Here is a 15,970-nt window from a genome sequence, read left to right on the forward strand (position 1 = left end):
GGCGGAGGTGCGGGAGCGGAATTCCGGCGGAGGGCGGAGACGCAAGTGTGGTGGGAGAGCGATAGGGAGGGGGGTGGGCCGTGCAGGTCGTGCGCTGATTGAGGGAGGTGGAGGTGGGATCGATCTGAACCGTTTGGATTTTACGCGGATGATCTGAACCGTTGAATGATGAATGTAAGAGTGTAAGAGTAAAAGATGAGTAAAACGAGTTGGTGAATTATAGGATAGATAGAAGATAGATAGATAGACGAGTTGGTGAATTATAGGATAGATGAGTACGCGTGATGTGAGCGTCTACTTTTGTATTTAAAAAAACTCGACAAAAAGATGAGGAACGTCGAGCGGACTTATTCCGCAGTGGGTTGTCACAGGCTCGCAGCTCTCACGCACCAGCCCGCTACTGCTCCGAAATCGTGTCCAATTCTCCAACGGACGGAATCCATCTGGGCCTCCAATTCTCCAAGCCGAATGCCAGCACAAGCCAACAACTCGGCCGTGTCCAATTCTCCATGTACATATCTCTCACTTTTTTTTTTTTTTTGCATAATTCCAATTTCAGTTTTCATATATCTAATATTCTAATGCTGGCAGTGTTTACCAGTTCTGATTGGGCCACTTGACGGCCTTTACTTTCAAAATAAATCCTAGAATTATGTGAAAGAAAAAAACAGTAGGAAAAAAATAGGCTTGAGTGTTGCTGCGTTGCAGCTCTCCTGTTCTGAGGTGCTAGCCCTCTTATAGGAATGACTATGTATTAATCTAGAAGAATCCATGGCAGCTAAAAGTGTTTGAATTAAGGAGCGATCCAAGTAATGTAATGGAAATACTCCTTCTGTCTTAAAATAAGTATATTTTAATCTATCACACACATACAAATAAAAAGTAAAAATACTAGGATACCCCACTTTATTAAATCTTAATACAAATATTTTTCACTTTATATACTTTTCAATGCGTTCTCTTGTTTTTCACAAACTATAATGCAATGATTATTTTAAAAAATAAAGTTATTTTAAGACAAACGGAAGTAGGCAAAAATAATATTTTGGGACGGGTGGTAGGTTTTGTGGTATGAATTCCACCCATCAAGCATAAATTTGCAAACAAAACCCAAAACACCTTAAAAATAACATCACCTATTTTGCTAGACGTTTTATTTGTTTTGTTGATTATAATTAAACACAACAAACAGACTCGAAGCAATACCTACGAAAAGATAATTAATGATTTTTAAAATGTATGAAAATTAAACTAACATCATAAACATTTGCAAAATTAAACTAACATCATAAACATTGAAATAATCTGTCCGGGATATAACACGAGCGTGCCTTGCCTTAGCCACGTTGATTTTCTAGTAATTCAAAAATTAAAACTTGCTTCTGAAAGACTGAAAAATAGACATAGATTTCTAATTATTGTTTGCAAGTGAAAATTTAGACAGCATCTTTTTTAGAAAAAGAAAAAAAAAGGGGAATACAGCAGGAACTAGGAACAGAGAAGAAAAGATAGAGGGGAACATTTTTTTTTTCTTAGAAGAGAAGAGTGGGGAATAGAAACGCAAAGGCATCCGTATCCAATGGCAGTCTCCTCTTTGGCCTTCGCTAGAGTCCTCGTCCCGCCATCTCCAAGAACAGGTAAACCATCCCAAATCTTCCCCATCTTTCTATCCCTTTGCACAAGATAGATTCTTGCTGCTGCTCATCTGTAGATGACTAGATTCCTCAATCCATCTCTTCGGTCCTTGCTCCATTTCGGATTAAAAGTAGTCCTTGCGATACTATTTGCATTACAAAATCGAGATCCACGGATTTCAGTCTGGTCGAAATTTCCCAGCTTTTGTTGCTAGGGGAGTGTGGTGTCGGTACCTAACCCTAGCCCAAAACCCAAAACCCAAGAATTGATGATTGATTTCTTGAGATTTATTCGACAGACAATCAGTGAATATCCCCAACCTGCTGTGAAGGTTTTTTTTTTTTTTTTTTTTTTTGCAATATTGACTCTGTAATGGGGATTCTTTGATGCAGCATTAGCTTCCGCTTGCTCCCATTCTATCAAGATGTGCGCTTCTTCAGCCTCACCGTCGGAGTCAAAGAAGACCGTCTGGGTGTGGACAACAAATCGGCAGGTGATGACGGCAGCCGTGGAGAGGGGCTGGAGCACTTTCCTCTTTGGATCCAAAGATCTTGGCAAGGATTGGTCATGTGAGAGCATTTCTTTTTTCTTACAGCGATGTTAGGTTACATAATTGTTTCTTTATTTTTGGTAGATAAGGCACAATTTAGCTATTTTGCTTACCTCTAAATACAAAACCAGCTCGGCTGGCTTAGATTTCAAAAAAAAAAAAAAAACAATTTAGCTATTTTAGAAGAAACGACAGACATTTCACTGATGATTTGCCATAAGAAGAAACAATTATGTCTAGGCATTGCTCTCCTTTAAACTAATGCAATATATTCATATACTTGATAGTATGCATCAGTGAGTGCATGCCATTTTCTTGGAATTCTGAAATCGACAGTTTGTTATCTCTTTGGCATTGCAGCTACTGCTCGCATCAATCCTCTTTTTATCGATGGCCTGGAGATATTCGATGAGAAAAAACAAAAGATTGCTGTAATTTCTGAAGTCTCTTCCCCAGGAGAGCTGGAACTCATACAACCAGACAATGTGGAAGTGGAAAACATCGTGATAGACTTCCGAGGTGGATGGCAGGTTAGATATTCGAATATTGGACTATCAGCAAATTACTTCCATGACATATGAATTAATTTCAATTGTCATAGTGAGATAAGTCATCATACTTGCATTTTTGTAATGCATTCTATGCTGTTTAGTCATCTTGAGTGTCTTTTTGTTTGTGTGAATAGCTTATTTGAATTCCATCAATGGTTTGAATGAGTGTCCAGTATATGTTTTTTCTGTGTTGTTAGGATCATTGGCTTGACATGCTGTACTGTTTCATATTTGAGCCGCAACTTGCAAAGTACACTTGACAAAACCCAACAAGCGTTAACAGGTGCCTCCTTTGTCCTCCTGAATTTCGTAGGTTATACCAGCAGAAAATATAGTTGCTGCATTCCAGGGATGTAGAGGAACTGTATTGGCTGTTTCAACAAACTCAACTGAGGCTCAGGTTTTTCTTGAGGTAACTGTCAAGATGTTTCAACATACAATAGAAGTTCCTGTGTATAAATATGTATCGTGTTCCTATCAATTATCTTTTGTGAAGTTGTTCCCCCAGTTACTTAGTTACTTTACAGGCCTTGGAGCAAGGGCTTGATGGAGTTATACTTAAAGTAGAGGACATGGATGATATTATCAAACTCAAGGTATGTTTATCACAACTCTTTGAAATTTCTTTGGTTTTAAATTATTAAAACACTGTGGGACTACAATGGTCTTGTGTACAGAGGCAAATACCGTGGTGTGTATATATACATATATATAGATATCTAAATCTAAGTGTGAAAGTACAGCTCCTGTTATTGTTACTGATTATCATTTGTCTGATTGTACGATTCACCAGATGTTTGTTTGTTCTCTCCTCCTTTAATCACTCAGGATTATTTTGACAGAAGGAACGAGGCAAAGAGCCAGTTAATGTTGACAAAGGCTACTGTGTCAAAGGTTGAAGTTGTTGGTATGGGTGATCGTGTTTGTGTGGATCTTTGCAGTATGATGCGACCTGGTGAAGGCCTTCTGGTTTGTGTATATTTCTCACTTGTTCACTGTAGATAAATAAATAATTAACATATATCCTGCAGTACAGAGTTGGTTAAAATCGTTCCACGTGAATGTGTCATTGTGCCCCCAAATAGAACCGCATTAGCATTTTACCTGTCCCAAGCTTCACCAGTCTGCCTCTACATGATGTTCTATTTTCAGGTTGGCTCCTATGCAAGAGGAATGTTTCTTGTTCACTCTGAATGCCTGGAGACAAATTATATTGCAAGCAGGCCTTTCAGGGTCAATGCGGTAAGATATCAACAACTTATGTTGCAGCAAGCTATTGCAGGTATCACTGTACAACAAGAGAAACTAAGACTAATAAAATTTATGTGTTCTCCATTCAGGGCCCTGCTCATGCATATGTTGCAGTCCCTGGTGGCCGAACTAGTTACCTCTCAGAGCTGCAATCAGGTCGGGAAGTAATAGTTGTTGATCAAAATGGTTTGTGGCGTACTGCGATTGTTGGTCGTGTTAAGATTGAATCAAGGCCTCTAATCCTTGTAGAATCAAAGGTACATAACTAACAATGATCTCCCTTCAAATGATTGCTGTACATTCATGGATTGTCAATTTCATGGCGTATGGGCTTGCTGCAGGAGAACGGTGGAGATGATACTTACAGCATTTTCCTGCAAAATGCCGAGACAGTTGCACTTATCACTCCTGAAAAAGGTAAGCCCATATGGATAACTTTTGAAGATAGGACTGTAAGTTTTGAGCTGCAACTATAATAAGCCATAAATTTCAGTTATGTTTGAATGATGCTAATCACCATGTGACTAGTACACATATTCAATCAACTCATTCTGGAACCATATGATTGTTTTATGTAGGATCTAGTGGAAGAACTGCTATACCTGTGACTTCACTGAAAGTTGGTGATGAGGTTTTGGTGAGGAAACAGGGCGGTGCCCGTCACACTGGAATAGAGATTCAGGAGTTTATTGTTGAGAAATGAGACTGCGTCAGTTATTCAGATACCTGCTAGCAGGCCAGTCTTTGTTCTTCCCAAACAATTCTTTTGCTAATTCATGGGAGTGAAAATTCACACCAACTTATGATAGGGGACTATCTGAATCATCATTGAATTCGAGCCATGTACATCTGTATATACTATAGTACTAGTAACTTTTAAGTCAAGGAGGAAATTTCCATTTGGATGTGAAACGATCTGATGGGTCTCATTCTCTGATAGGATCATAACATTACGCTATGGGTAATCAGTCCTTTTCAGCTGGTTATGTCTGTCTCAACCCCGTTATCTGGCAATCTCTTTCTGAAAAACAGTTCCGTCAGAATGTGTTCAAAGGGAGCTGTCAGATGTGAATAGAGAAGTGCATGAACTTGCTATCTCAAATCAACTGCTGAGAAAACCTGGGAAAAATATCCAATTCACAGTTTGTCACCTTTCATAGTGAGATAATCCCTTTGACTGAGATCAATAAAGCTTCCATTATATAAAAAAAATATCCCTCCGTCGAAAAATAATATAAGGAATTCTGGTTGGATGTAACATATCCTAATACTACAAATCTAGACAAACTCTTTATCAAACCTATTCAGATTCATAGTACTGGAATATGTCCAATCAAACTAAAATCCATTATATTTTAGAACGGATGAAGTATAACACAGTGAGTACGGTTCTCTGCATCATGATCCCAGCATGGCAGAGAGCAGCGTGAAGCAAAATCAAGGAGAAGAAATGCAAAGGGAGTATCATAGCAGCAACCCAGGCACCAGAATTCGGCACCCATTATCTCGGCAAACAATTTACATTATAATGGACGTCAGATTCTCGTGTCACACAGATAAAAGAAATATCACTAGAAACAGAAAGTTCCTCGAGAAAAAAAGGACAAAAAAACACTGCTTACATAACAAACTATACAGCCGTGCAGATAAAAGACCTCTTCTATGTTGCACTTCTAGTGCACTTTGGCAGTCCTATATCCTGGCAATGGGGATGCTGCTGCTCCAAGTGAGCGCCGTGGCGATGGCTGGATTCTCATCGGCGACTTAGGGACGGCGTTTGAGGTTCTCCGGATGTCAACCTGTGGTGAAGCCATATTATATTTGGAGTCCTGCAGCTGCTCCAGCTCTTCCAAGACCTCAGACATCCGCGGGCGCATCTTGGCATCATTGCAGATGCATTGCAAGGCGATGTTCGCAATGGCGTGGGCGCCTTTCTTCGGATATTGGCCTCCCAGCTTTGTATCCATGACACGGTACAGCCTACGCTTGTCGCCCAAGTGGGGTTTGGCCCAGTCAACTAGGTTCTGCTCTATGCCTGGTTTCGATTTGTCCAGGGCCCGTCTTCCTGTGAGCAACTCAAGCAACACCACACCAAAGCTGTAGACATCTGCCTTTGCAGAGAGGCGACCTATAAAGTTTTAGGTTAAGTAACATGAGAACTGGTTGCTCCAGATATAAACCATACAATATCTATTTAATTGCTACGCAGAGTGGTACATTTCCTCAATGAAAAGATTAGTTTGACTTGGCATTTGACAATGTGCCAGGAATTCAGAAAATGAAGACAAAATAAAAGGAAAGGTATGACTGACTCTCCTGCGCTGGAATTAAGGGAAAAAACATACAAAATATGATCCTTTGAAAAATGGTAACATGATAATAATTTTTTTTCTAACTTAACTAATATAGTGATATGCCTTCTGTTATGTATCTGGGCATTTGGCAATATGCATAAGATGCTTTATGCAGCAAGATAAATTCCAGTGAGCTTGGGAAATGTAAAGCAATGACTCCAAGCTTCATTAGCAATATTTTTAGATAATTCAAAGCTTCAGTAGCACCTGGCAGTCATATGTCTGATCCTAGTTTAAACCGATGCTATATAACAGAAAAGACTTCCCATGATTTATTCAAAGCAAAGAATTAAAATTTAACCTGTCGCAATGTACTCCGGAGCTGCATATCCGTGAGTACCCATGACCTGTGTGGAAACATGGGTCTTATCCCCAGTAGGACCTGCTTTTGCTAAACCAAAATCTGAGAGCTTGGAATTAAATTCCTGCAATTAACCAAGGGGAAAAATGTTGATAGAACATCTCAACAAGCTATACAAGCTTGATGATTAGAGTCAACATTAATTATCAACCATACCGAGTCAAGGAGAATGTTTGATGCCTTGAAATCACGATATATAACTTGGTTCTCAGCGTCATGCAAAAACGACAAGCCCCTAGCAGCACCTATAGCTACCTTGAGCCTTATTGCCCATGACAAAGGATCAGCACCTCCTACAAGAATAGAAAAAAAATGTTATTTGAACTATGTGAACATTTAAGACATGAGAAACCAGGAAATCAAGAAGGCATAAATATTTTTAATAGAGAACATACTTCTGAACAGATGATTCTCCAAACTTCCCTTTGGCATGAACTCATACACCAGAAGTCGGTTGTCGCCATCAGAGCAATAGCCAATCAGCTTAACAAGATTTTTGTGGTGAAGTTGGCCAAGGTAGTTAACCTCTGTCTGCAGCGTAAAAATAGGAATAAGGTATCGTGAAATATGTCTTAAGAGAACAGCAGAAAACAGCGGTGGGTAACATTCTGAACCTACCAGCCATTCCTTGTGTCCTTGGAAACCTTCTGGTTTAAGCTTCTTGACGGCAACAACCATACCACTTCCTGGTTTTGAAGGAGCAAGCGTGTGTTCATCAATCCAACCTTTGTAGACATGTCCAAATCCTCCTTCACCAAGAAGACTGTCCGGTCGGAAGTTCTTTGTCGCATTCCTTAGATCATTGAACGAGAAGGCCTTCAAATTTGAAGATGACAAAATTTCACCTTCCGTCCGAGGAGTAGGAAGCTCACTTCTGTCCTTCATAGATGGCAGAGTCAAAGTCGAGCGACTTGAATTGCTCTTAAGCGTGGAAGGGACAGATGATAAACTTGTTTTGCTGGTCAATTTTGATGGGTCTGCTATCTCAACAAGAAATTAATGAAATGTGCATAAGAACAACTTGTTATTAACAAAGCAATGTGAAATTCAAAATGTATCCAAAAGCACCGCTTCTGTTCAAATTCAATCAGAACTCTGCATATGTATGGTCAGGTCGTCAGGACTACCAAGTCAGATTTTCCTGCCATTCATTTAAAGAAAATATCCGACTCCCTTTTTACAACAATAGAAGCTTATGATATTTCAATGAACCCTATTTCTATGTTCTATCAGAGTCTTCCTTTGGTCCTTGGGAGGTATTGAGAGTTACATGTACCTCATAGTGTTAATCCAGTCTGATCAACACGAAAAATTACCTCTGCCTCCCAAGGACCAGAGAAAACATGATTTTATCCATGCATCCATGCTATTGTTTGTTTACTCTATAGAAGTAAGAAAGAGGAACAAAAACAAAAGTGAAGCTGCACAAAAGCAGCAACTAACAAGCTAGGCTAAAAAAAATTATCATGCAAAAAAAAAAAACTAGGCCAACAGGTATAACTAGTTGCAGAACACATGCTCTGATCTTAAAATTTTATCTTCAACATAGTCAAACCAAAGTACTAAACCCAATTCAACACACAATAAATCCACGATCTAGTAGGACAAACAACTCAACATCCCAAGCAACCAATATCAGCTTTACAGCTATGATAGGAAAGTGACAAATACATACAAGACAAATTTGGAATTTCGACGAAGAGAGTATCAAGGAAACTTACAGGCGCCATTGTTCATGCTGTGATCCACCCGCGCCGTGGTGTCCATGCAATTCCCCATCTCTCCTGCCCTCCCTCTTGCTCCTTCTCCTCTCTATCCAATCCACCAAACTATCAGCCACCCATCAAACTTTGTGCCTCTGCTGCAAATCCTCTTGGGCACTACTACTCAACCGTGCAATGAACCAAGAAACCTTCTAGCCCAAGAATCTTTGGCAGATAAGCTCTCTCGAGACAAGGGATGGCCAATAATGCAAGGAATCAAGAGGAACAGGGGCTCCAAATGAGCACAAAACTCAGCCAAACGAGATAAGAACCGAGCAGGCAAGCGGCAAAGGTCCAATCTTTGCGAGGTTTCGATCGACCTCGACCACCAATCCGGAAAAAAAAATCCGCAGAGCGACAAACGAAGCAAAGAACCAACCAACCAACCCCGAAAGTCAACTCGAACCTGCACACGCGCAGCTCCTCCTCCTCCTCCTCCCAAGCTAAAAAAAGATCCGGCCTTTCGATCGATTCCCGCGTGTCACTGGCTCACTGCCTCACACGCGGGAAGGAAGGAAAGAAACAAACGAACCCACCCCCAATCCGCAAGAAAGAAACGAGGCCACAGAAACTCTACTCGCTCATCCTGAAGAGTCGTCGCAGCTGAGGTCAACCAGCGAGGATTTGAGCTAATAGCGGCTGCTGTGGTAGCTGCCTGCCACGCCGTGGCTGCACGCGGAGGAGGAGGACAGGGATGCACGACACGAAGGCGGCAGAGGCAGCGAGGTGGATGGCTCGGAGACCGCAGGGAGATGGGAGGGAGGGAAGGGAGCGAGAAGAGACGGAGAAAAGCGGCGGAAGCAAAATCGGCTGGCTGGCTGGCTACGGACCGACCTACCATACCACCTCAGTAGAAAAGAAGGCAAGTGTGTGAATGAATGGAGAGGCGGTGCCTTTTTCTCCTCCTTTCTCACTTGAACACACCTCTTGCTCCTCCATTGGGAAGATTTACATATAAACCCTCACAATATTCAGTTATTTTATATACTAGCTGTAGACCCGTGCGTTGTAACGGTCTTTTTATTCAGTTTAGTGGAAGAATTTGAGCCGATTATGCTGTTTGGGTTTTATACTAGTCTTTTTAAAAAGAAACAGTTTTTTTTAAGAGTGAATGGTTTTTATGGGAGAGAAAATGTTTCTATGGAAGTGGAGAACGAGATAGAAATAGTAAGTTTTTAGGGCTGTGTTTAGTTCACGCTAAAATTGTAAGTTTGGTTGAAATTGGAACGATGTGACGTAAAAGTTGAAAGTTTATGTGTGTAGGAAAGTTTTGATGTGATGGAAAAGTTAGAAGTTTGAAGAAATATTTTGAAAACTAAACACGGCGTAGATGCAAGTGAGGAATGGAGAGAATGAAGAAGGCCGACTTTCTCTTCTAGTTTTTTTTTTAAGTAGTAGAAAGAAGAGATACTCATATTTAGTCAATAATCCATCAAATACTCTTTTACTGCGCCCGCTACTAGCGTGAGCTTATAACAATTATTTTAGGGTAGAAACGAATTAGTTAAAGATTTAAAAGAAATTTTAATTTTAAAGTTTTTTCAGGAATACTAATGAAGAATTTTTTTAAAAAAATGTATTATGATATTTTATATATACTCCTGCTTGGTTAATAATCTAGCGGATTCTCTTGGCTCGGTCCAATAATAATGTGCCGATGGATGATACATGGAATTGAGTGTATAATACTTCTTGGGTCCTAAAATATAATAATTTTTAGCCTCTAATATCTATCCCAAAATATGATAAATTATTCTCTTCTCAACCAATCACAATATTTCACCTCTTAATTTCCTCCCATACTTTCTCTTCTCAACTAATCACAACCTTCACACATTTAATTTCACTTATTTTTTTAATACATGTGTCCAACCCCAAAACTTCTTATATTTTGGGATGGATGTAGTAATAATTTATAGGCGAAAATTGAAAAATCTAATTTAAATATGTTATCTAAGAAATACAGATAAAGGAAGTTTTATTTAGAAATCATATTATTTAGGAGCTTAAGAATCGTGCCTGTGACAATCCGTCACCCCTTAGCATAAAAAGAATGGGTGCTTACTAGTGAACATTTCATGGTTGCCGAAGCAAGGTGGTGTTCTCTTTTTGCGAAATCAAGCAATCAGCAAATGTGTCCCCTTGGCTCAGTATTATATTTCACCATGATTATCATCAAAAAAGTTTACTATTGTACTATCCTAAACTTTTAAAATGCAGACTTGCACTCGGAATTAGTGAGCTAGAAGTACTAAAACACAAGAAAGAGATGAGCAATGACCAAACAATCACGCTGAAACCTATGTTAGCTGGTTAAGCAAGAGAAATAAGAAGTTGCTCCAGTGAGCAGATTCCTGCACATGTAGCAAGTAGACGTGGACTTCATGGTTTCTTATCCCTCCTTGAAAATAAATAATCAGAAATGCAAACGTATGCGAATTTCAATAGCTTTAGCTTATTCTTTCCTAAACCGTTTTCTATTCAACAACCTTATCGCATCGCTTAAATACTAGCCCTAGTCTCCTATACTAATTAAGAAATCGAGAATCTGACTCTGCCACTTTATTTTTCCTTTTCTTTCCCCAGTTTCCTGTCCTTGTTCTTTGTCTGTCTTGCAAGTAATCCCCAGTTTTCTGCAGCTCTTGGTTGCTTCATACTCCCAATCTTCCATTCATCAATTCATTAGTCAGACACATGCTTGATTAGCTGGAAATGCGTAAGCGAGTTTAACGCTTCCATTCTGAGAAAAAGAACAGCAAACTTGTTTGCTTTGGAATACTTTTCAGAGGTGTCGTTCAGTTGTTTGTTGATACTATCAGATTTGCTGTGAAGGCAAGATATTTAGCGGCGTCTGTTCTCGTGTGATCCGGATGCTGACTTCCCAGCTAACATCTGTCTCTACAATTATTCGACTGATTGATAACTGTTTTGAAGTGGCATCTACCGGTTTTTATCTGTATCCCGATGTGTTCAGACTTTCAGAGATGCACCCCGGATCAGTCAGCGTCAGATTAGAGTACTTATGTGCAGAAAAAACTCCTTGCTTCTGTCGCCGCCTGACACTGACAGGAGAGTCAATGTAACAGTTTAGATAATCCTCACCTCAATTTTACTACAGATCGTCAAAGCATTTACACTCGAAATAGATTTGTTTATTGTCAGGGTTGACCTGATTTATGGCTGATGCACGTTGTTGGACCTCACTGACCTTTTTTTGGTTGCAGCACCCTCAGTTTTGTTTTCACAGATGCATTGCATCCGTACTTCTAATACTCGTCTTATTCACCATTGGAGGAAGAACAATCTACTGCTATTATATGAACCAGATTTTGCTGTTAGTGTTGATGATCTGAATGCAGCCTGAACATGCATCCTACAGATTTCATCAAAGAAAAACATAGATCCCACAGACAGGTAGTCCATTCTCATAATCGCATAGATTATATATTAATAACCCACTGAAAATTGCAGGGCACAAAGAAAGTTGCATAGCTAGAGTGCTAGTAGAAATGATTCTACCCAAAAGGGACAAGAATCACAACATGATGCTTCTTCTTCTTTTTTTCAGAGAGAGAGCAACAAAATTATCTTTTGTTTGCAGCCACAAACAAATCAGTATTCAGTACTGATCTATTTCTGCATCCAACCTTTTATTCTTCTAGGTGATGCTCTGTCATTTTTTATAAAAAAAATAATGGAAGCATTATTACACTCAGCCTGAGAACACTCCCGTCCTCTGCAGACTGCAATGCGCTGTGCACTCAAGGGAATGACAGAAACAGACGCAGATCCTGCTGCTTTGATCCTTCTTTCGTCTCGATCTCGTAGTGTCACATGGTAGCAGTTCAGTACAGTTATTGTGGGATCATATGATCTCATCAGCAGTTATCCTGGTGCATGAATAAAACCTGAAATCTGTGGCTGACATAGACGTACGTGTTTGGTCTGTTCTTCAGGAATGGTCTGTCAGTTTCTTGAAAGAAGTTTTCTTCAGAAGATTGCACTGAACCTGAAGAACAAAACAAATTGGCTGCGTTCCATGGACTTGGTAAAGCCTTTGGCTTGATTCATGTCGAGTCACGGGGAGCAGCAGGAATCAATTCCAACTCCCAGCTACGGCCTGATCCGTTCATTGAGCGATATGTCAGCCAGAAATTCAAAGCCTGAAATTCCCCCATTCCTCATCCACTACAAGACGGAGTCAACGAAAAGAAACAGTTCTGCACGAGTGCACGGGTGAAGGAGAGGATATGAACGAGAATCCGTCAAGTTCTAGAAGATGGAGGTTGCAGAATTCTGCTTGCAAGAACCTTCTTAAGCTTGTCATCTCTCTTTCTTGCAGCAATTGCCGATAAACAGTTGGCTTCTTGTTGTTTAACTCGTATTATTACTACTATTACAGTTTCACTGTCACTGTTTCCAGATTGGATGATGGATGAGATCGAGTTGAGTTAGGCAGCGTTGCACTACTTACATGGCTTTGCTATGCTGAGAGAAAATTTTATATGAACGGCAATTAAACCCAAAGGTGCTTTGCTTTGCTTAGTCAAATCCATAAAAGGAAAAGATTAAACAAAGCGTCAGAGATATGCTAAACAACTCACCAATTTAACAGCCATTAAACAAGTCGACATGGAGCCATTAGCTCATAGGAAGCATTAAGAGCAAGTATAATAGTAAGCTATAAGCCTACTATAAGCTTAGGTGGAGGAGAGAGGTAGTGAAAAATTAAGGATGTTAGCTCTCATGCAAGAGCTAACTTATCACAAGTTTCAAGACAAATACATTAAATATATAAGTGAGAGATAGAGAGAGGAGAAAAAATTGTAGCCAACCTTATAGCTAATCTATTATATATGTTGGCTTTAAGATGGTCTAATAGTAGGAAGTTGGCTATATTATTATCCTTGCTCTAATCCAAAAGCTTTTCGACACACCGCACCATGCAGTTGACATTACTGAACGACCACACGAGAAGGGGAAAAAAATGCAGAGAAAAAAAGAAGGAATCGAAGAAAGCGAGAGCTTTGATCTAGCTGAGCTACTATACCCATGGTTAGACCGTTCCACTACCACCGGCGTGGCAGCGACTGACACCCAATCATCTGGAGCATCTTCACTTTCCAATTGCCATCGCCAGTAGAATTGCCACAAACACACACATACATTTTTCTAGATTGTGCGAGAAGAATCAGCCTTTTAAAAGTGGTTTAAAGTTTAAAGGTAGACATTTTTAATTACAAATCGTGGCAGGAATCAAATACTGTTAGGTGTTCTCCTCGAAAAGAAGAGAGATCAAGTGGTACGGGCGGCCATATTCCGGCCTGGCCCATAAACAATTCGCAGAAAAGGAAGTATGGCTCGGTCCACGAAATCATGGGGCCGCACGTTAAGCCACACTCCCCGTTTTCCGGCCCAACAAAATTAGGCCGCACGTAAGTGACAGTCCGTTCTGGGCCGCACGTAAGTCACAGCTCCGTTATGGACTTACGGCCCAAGTTCCCAACAACTATGCCCGGAACGGCGAGTGTTTTCTCATTTCAGAAAGTATGCATCATCTTTTAGCTTATGCTTATCGGACAACATTTAAATTTTCAATTTTCAATTTGAAACTAATTTTGAGGTTTTGCATCAAGTTTACTTTTCAGTCTTTACTTTAGATTGCTAAGAACACATGATATAAAATTTTTATTCACAAATTATTTTTTGTTTCCATGAAAAAACCAAACGATAGAGCTGACAGATGCTCACAAGGTGCACTCAGTGGCAGATCCAAGGCCCAACGATCCCAACTACGGATCACGCCGTTATAATACCTTAAATTTTTAGTGATTAACAGTGTATATAATTGTTCACATATGTGTTTGTTCCGGCTTTAAAAAGTAACAAGATGTGTCAATGCACTCATCTTTACGAACTCACACACGCTTTACTTTATCAACATCTCCAAAAGGCTAGACATCAGATTCGTCAAGATTGGGAAAAAAATCAAAATATATTCGACTTTTTTCACAGTTCTTCAATAATTAGACTCATCACGATTAAAAAAAAAAGAAGAAGAAGAAGAAGGAAGTGTACACTTGAGCAGAGCAATCGCCTCCCAGCTGACCTCACGTGCTGGCGGCGAGGGAGCCCTCGGCGGCGGCCATGGAGCGGCAGTAGTCGGCGACCTCGCGGAACCTGGGCACGCTCCTGAGGTCGACCTTGGTGCCGTCCTTGAGGGTGATGACGATGTCGCCCCACTCGCCGATGAACCGTGGCACCACCACCACGGACGTCACCGACGAGTAGGGGAAGTCGGTGCGGTCGGCGCCGGAGAGCCCGGAGATGACGCTCACGCGGCGGGAGGTGAAGCGGTACCGGAGGATGAAGGCGCGGGACACCGCCGCCAGCGTCAGCGGTAGCCACAGCAGCGTCAGCCCGAGGGCCAGGTTCGCCGCCAGGTCGCCGTAGTGCGCGCCGCCGTCGAAGAACACCGTCTCGGCGCCGCCGCCGTCGGCCGCGGCACGCGCCGCGACCAGGCGGCGCCGCGGCGAGCGCCTGAGGCACGCGGCGGCGTTGGGCGGGGCGGAGGCGCTTGCTGGATGCGCGCTCGCTGACGGCCGGAGAAACGCAGCGGAAGCGGTGGCGGCGGCGGCGGTGGACGGCAGCGACGACGGCGGCGGCATGGTGTTCGTCCGGTGCGTTATCTCTCGCTGGTGGTGGAGGGGAGCGTGAGGCTCTCGTTCTTTTTGGTGGCTACTTGTGTGTGCAGGAGTGAGACACGTGGCAGAATCGATTTGCTACACGTAGGCTTCATATGTGCTCATGGTCATGGCCTCGTTTGGTGTCGTAGTGAGTTCTCTTCTGTGGGCTGTGTTTGCTCATCCGCTAGCGGCAATATTCTATATACAGTTTTGGGCCTCAATTTCATCCATAAAAGCTCACAATTTCGTCCAAAAGTTTGGCCCGAAAAAGATTTCAGAATGGAAACTGAATGTAGCGTAGCTCTAAAGATCAGCAGAAGAAATGTCCCAAGAAAAGATCAAAATAGATGAACAATGAAGGGAGAAACTACTATCATCAACTCCAACTGATTGTCATTCAGAAAGGAAGCACCTCACACAAGGAAAAAGCAGAACTGCTGACCCAGATCGATTACAACAATTTCGGAGAATATTGGTTCACTTTTTATAATAGTTTCGTTTGTACCCACATGATACAGAGCAATACCCATACATAGCAATACATAGTGGCCTGTCAGTCCTATACCATCATCTACACTATTCCAGATATCACATTATCATCATACAGTGAAACTGTGAAAGTGAAGTGAAGCAGTAGACGTAAGCCAGCTAGTCTGCCCCCAACTTACTTTCCATCACAGATCATTCGTAAACTGACAAAAGTTCACCAACAGTATCATCGCAAGATTGTCAGAGACCGATCGATCTGCAGAAAAAGGAAACCAACTTTTTTTCCCTGGACCCTGACGACGAGTCGACGACGACCAAAGCTCAAGTAGT

At 41.3% G+C, this 15,970-nt stretch overlaps 3 protein-coding genes across 6 annotated transcripts; 1 reads left to right on the top strand and 2 right to left on the bottom strand.

Annotated features, from left to right (window-relative positions):
• The first annotated feature begins 1,527 nt into the window (after positions 1-1,527).
• Positions 1,528-4,899, top strand: LOC127766028 (uncharacterized). Of its 2 annotated transcripts, none has more exons than XM_052291033.1 (10): positions 1,528-1,637; positions 2,028-2,204; positions 2,546-2,715; positions 3,050-3,148; positions 3,264-3,332; positions 3,565-3,711; positions 3,889-3,978; positions 4,077-4,244; positions 4,329-4,404; positions 4,566-4,899. In XM_052291033.1, exons 1-10 carry the CDS (start codon positions 1,580-1,582, stop codon positions 4,688-4,690), a joined length of 1,179 nt encoding a protein of 392 aa, XP_052146993.1. In that variant the 5' UTR covers positions 1,528-1,579; the 3' UTR covers positions 4,691-4,899. The 2 variants fall into 2 exon arrangements, with proteins under 2 accessions (XP_052146993.1, XP_052146994.1); XM_052291034.1 differs by having other exon boundaries at positions 3,565-3,705.
• A 555-nt stretch (positions 4,900-5,454) lies between these two features.
• LOC127766027 (probable serine/threonine-protein kinase PBL3) lies at positions 5,455-9,350 on the bottom strand. Of its 3 annotated transcripts, XM_052291029.1 has the most exons (7): positions 9,050-9,350; positions 8,424-8,513; positions 7,321-7,576; positions 7,098-7,233; positions 6,859-6,995; positions 6,643-6,766; positions 5,455-6,115 (listed from the first exon to the last, which is right to left on the bottom strand). In XM_052291029.1, exons 1-7 carry the CDS (start codon positions 9,304-9,306, stop codon positions 5,661-5,663), a joined length of 1,455 nt encoding a protein of 484 aa, XP_052146989.1. In that variant the 5' UTR covers positions 9,307-9,350; the 3' UTR covers positions 5,455-5,660. The 3 variants fall into 3 exon arrangements, with proteins under 3 accessions (XP_052146989.1, XP_052146991.1, XP_052146990.1); XM_052291031.1 differs by having other exon boundaries at positions 7,321-7,679; positions 8,424-9,192; XM_052291030.1 differs by having other exon boundaries at positions 7,321-7,682; positions 8,424-9,192.
• Positions 9,351-14,374: 5,024 nt separating this feature from the next.
• LOC127767816 (uncharacterized) lies at positions 14,375-15,263 on the bottom strand. Its single transcript, XM_052293265.1, has one exon. The coding sequence runs from the start codon at positions 15,131-15,133 to the stop codon at positions 14,576-14,578; it is 558 nt and encodes a 185-aa protein (XP_052149225.1). The 5' UTR covers positions 15,134-15,263; the 3' UTR covers positions 14,375-14,575.
• Positions 15,264-15,970: the final 707 nt, after the last annotated feature.

The sequence above is a fragment of the Oryza glaberrima genome, chromosome 3, assembly GCF_000147395.1.
Source record: "Oryza glaberrima chromosome 3, OglaRS2, whole genome shotgun sequence".
In the NCBI taxonomy this organism is placed as follows: Eukaryota; Viridiplantae; Streptophyta; class Magnoliopsida; order Poales; family Poaceae; genus Oryza; species Oryza glaberrima.

What these genes read in the sequence shown, in the direction of transcription:
- LOC127766028 (XM_052291033.1), top strand. Translation starts at nt 1,580, where the DNA reads ATGGCAGTCTCCTCTTTGGCCTTCGCTAGAGTCCTCGTCCCGCCATCT. An exon ending in CCCGCCATCTCCAAGAACAG is followed by an intron (nt 1,638 to 2,027) that starts GTAAACCATCCC and finishes TCTTTGATGCAG; the next exon opens with CATTAGCTTCCGCTTGCTCC. An exon ending in AGGCTCAGGTTTTTCTTGAG is followed by an intron (nt 3,149 to 3,263) that starts GTAACTGTCAAG and finishes GTTACTTTACAG; the next exon opens with GCCTTGGAGCAAGGGCTTGA.
- LOC127766027 (XM_052291029.1), bottom strand. Translation starts at nt 9,306, where the DNA reads ATGGTAGGTCGGTCCGTAGCCAGCCAGCCAGCCGATTTTGCTTCCGCC. An exon ending in GCTGCGACGACTCTTCAGGA is followed by an intron (nt 8,514 to 9,049) that starts TGAGCGAGTAGA and finishes GGATTGGATAGA; the next exon opens with GAGGAGAAGGAGCAAGAGGG. An exon ending in CAAACATTCTCCTTGACTCG is followed by an intron (nt 6,767 to 6,858) that starts GTATGGTTGATA and finishes GGTTAATTGCAG; the next exon opens with GAATTTAATTCCAAGCTCTC.
- LOC127767816 (XM_052293265.1), bottom strand. Translation starts at nt 15,133, where the DNA reads ATGCCGCCGCCGTCGTCGCTGCCGTCCACCGCCGCCGCCGCCACCGCT.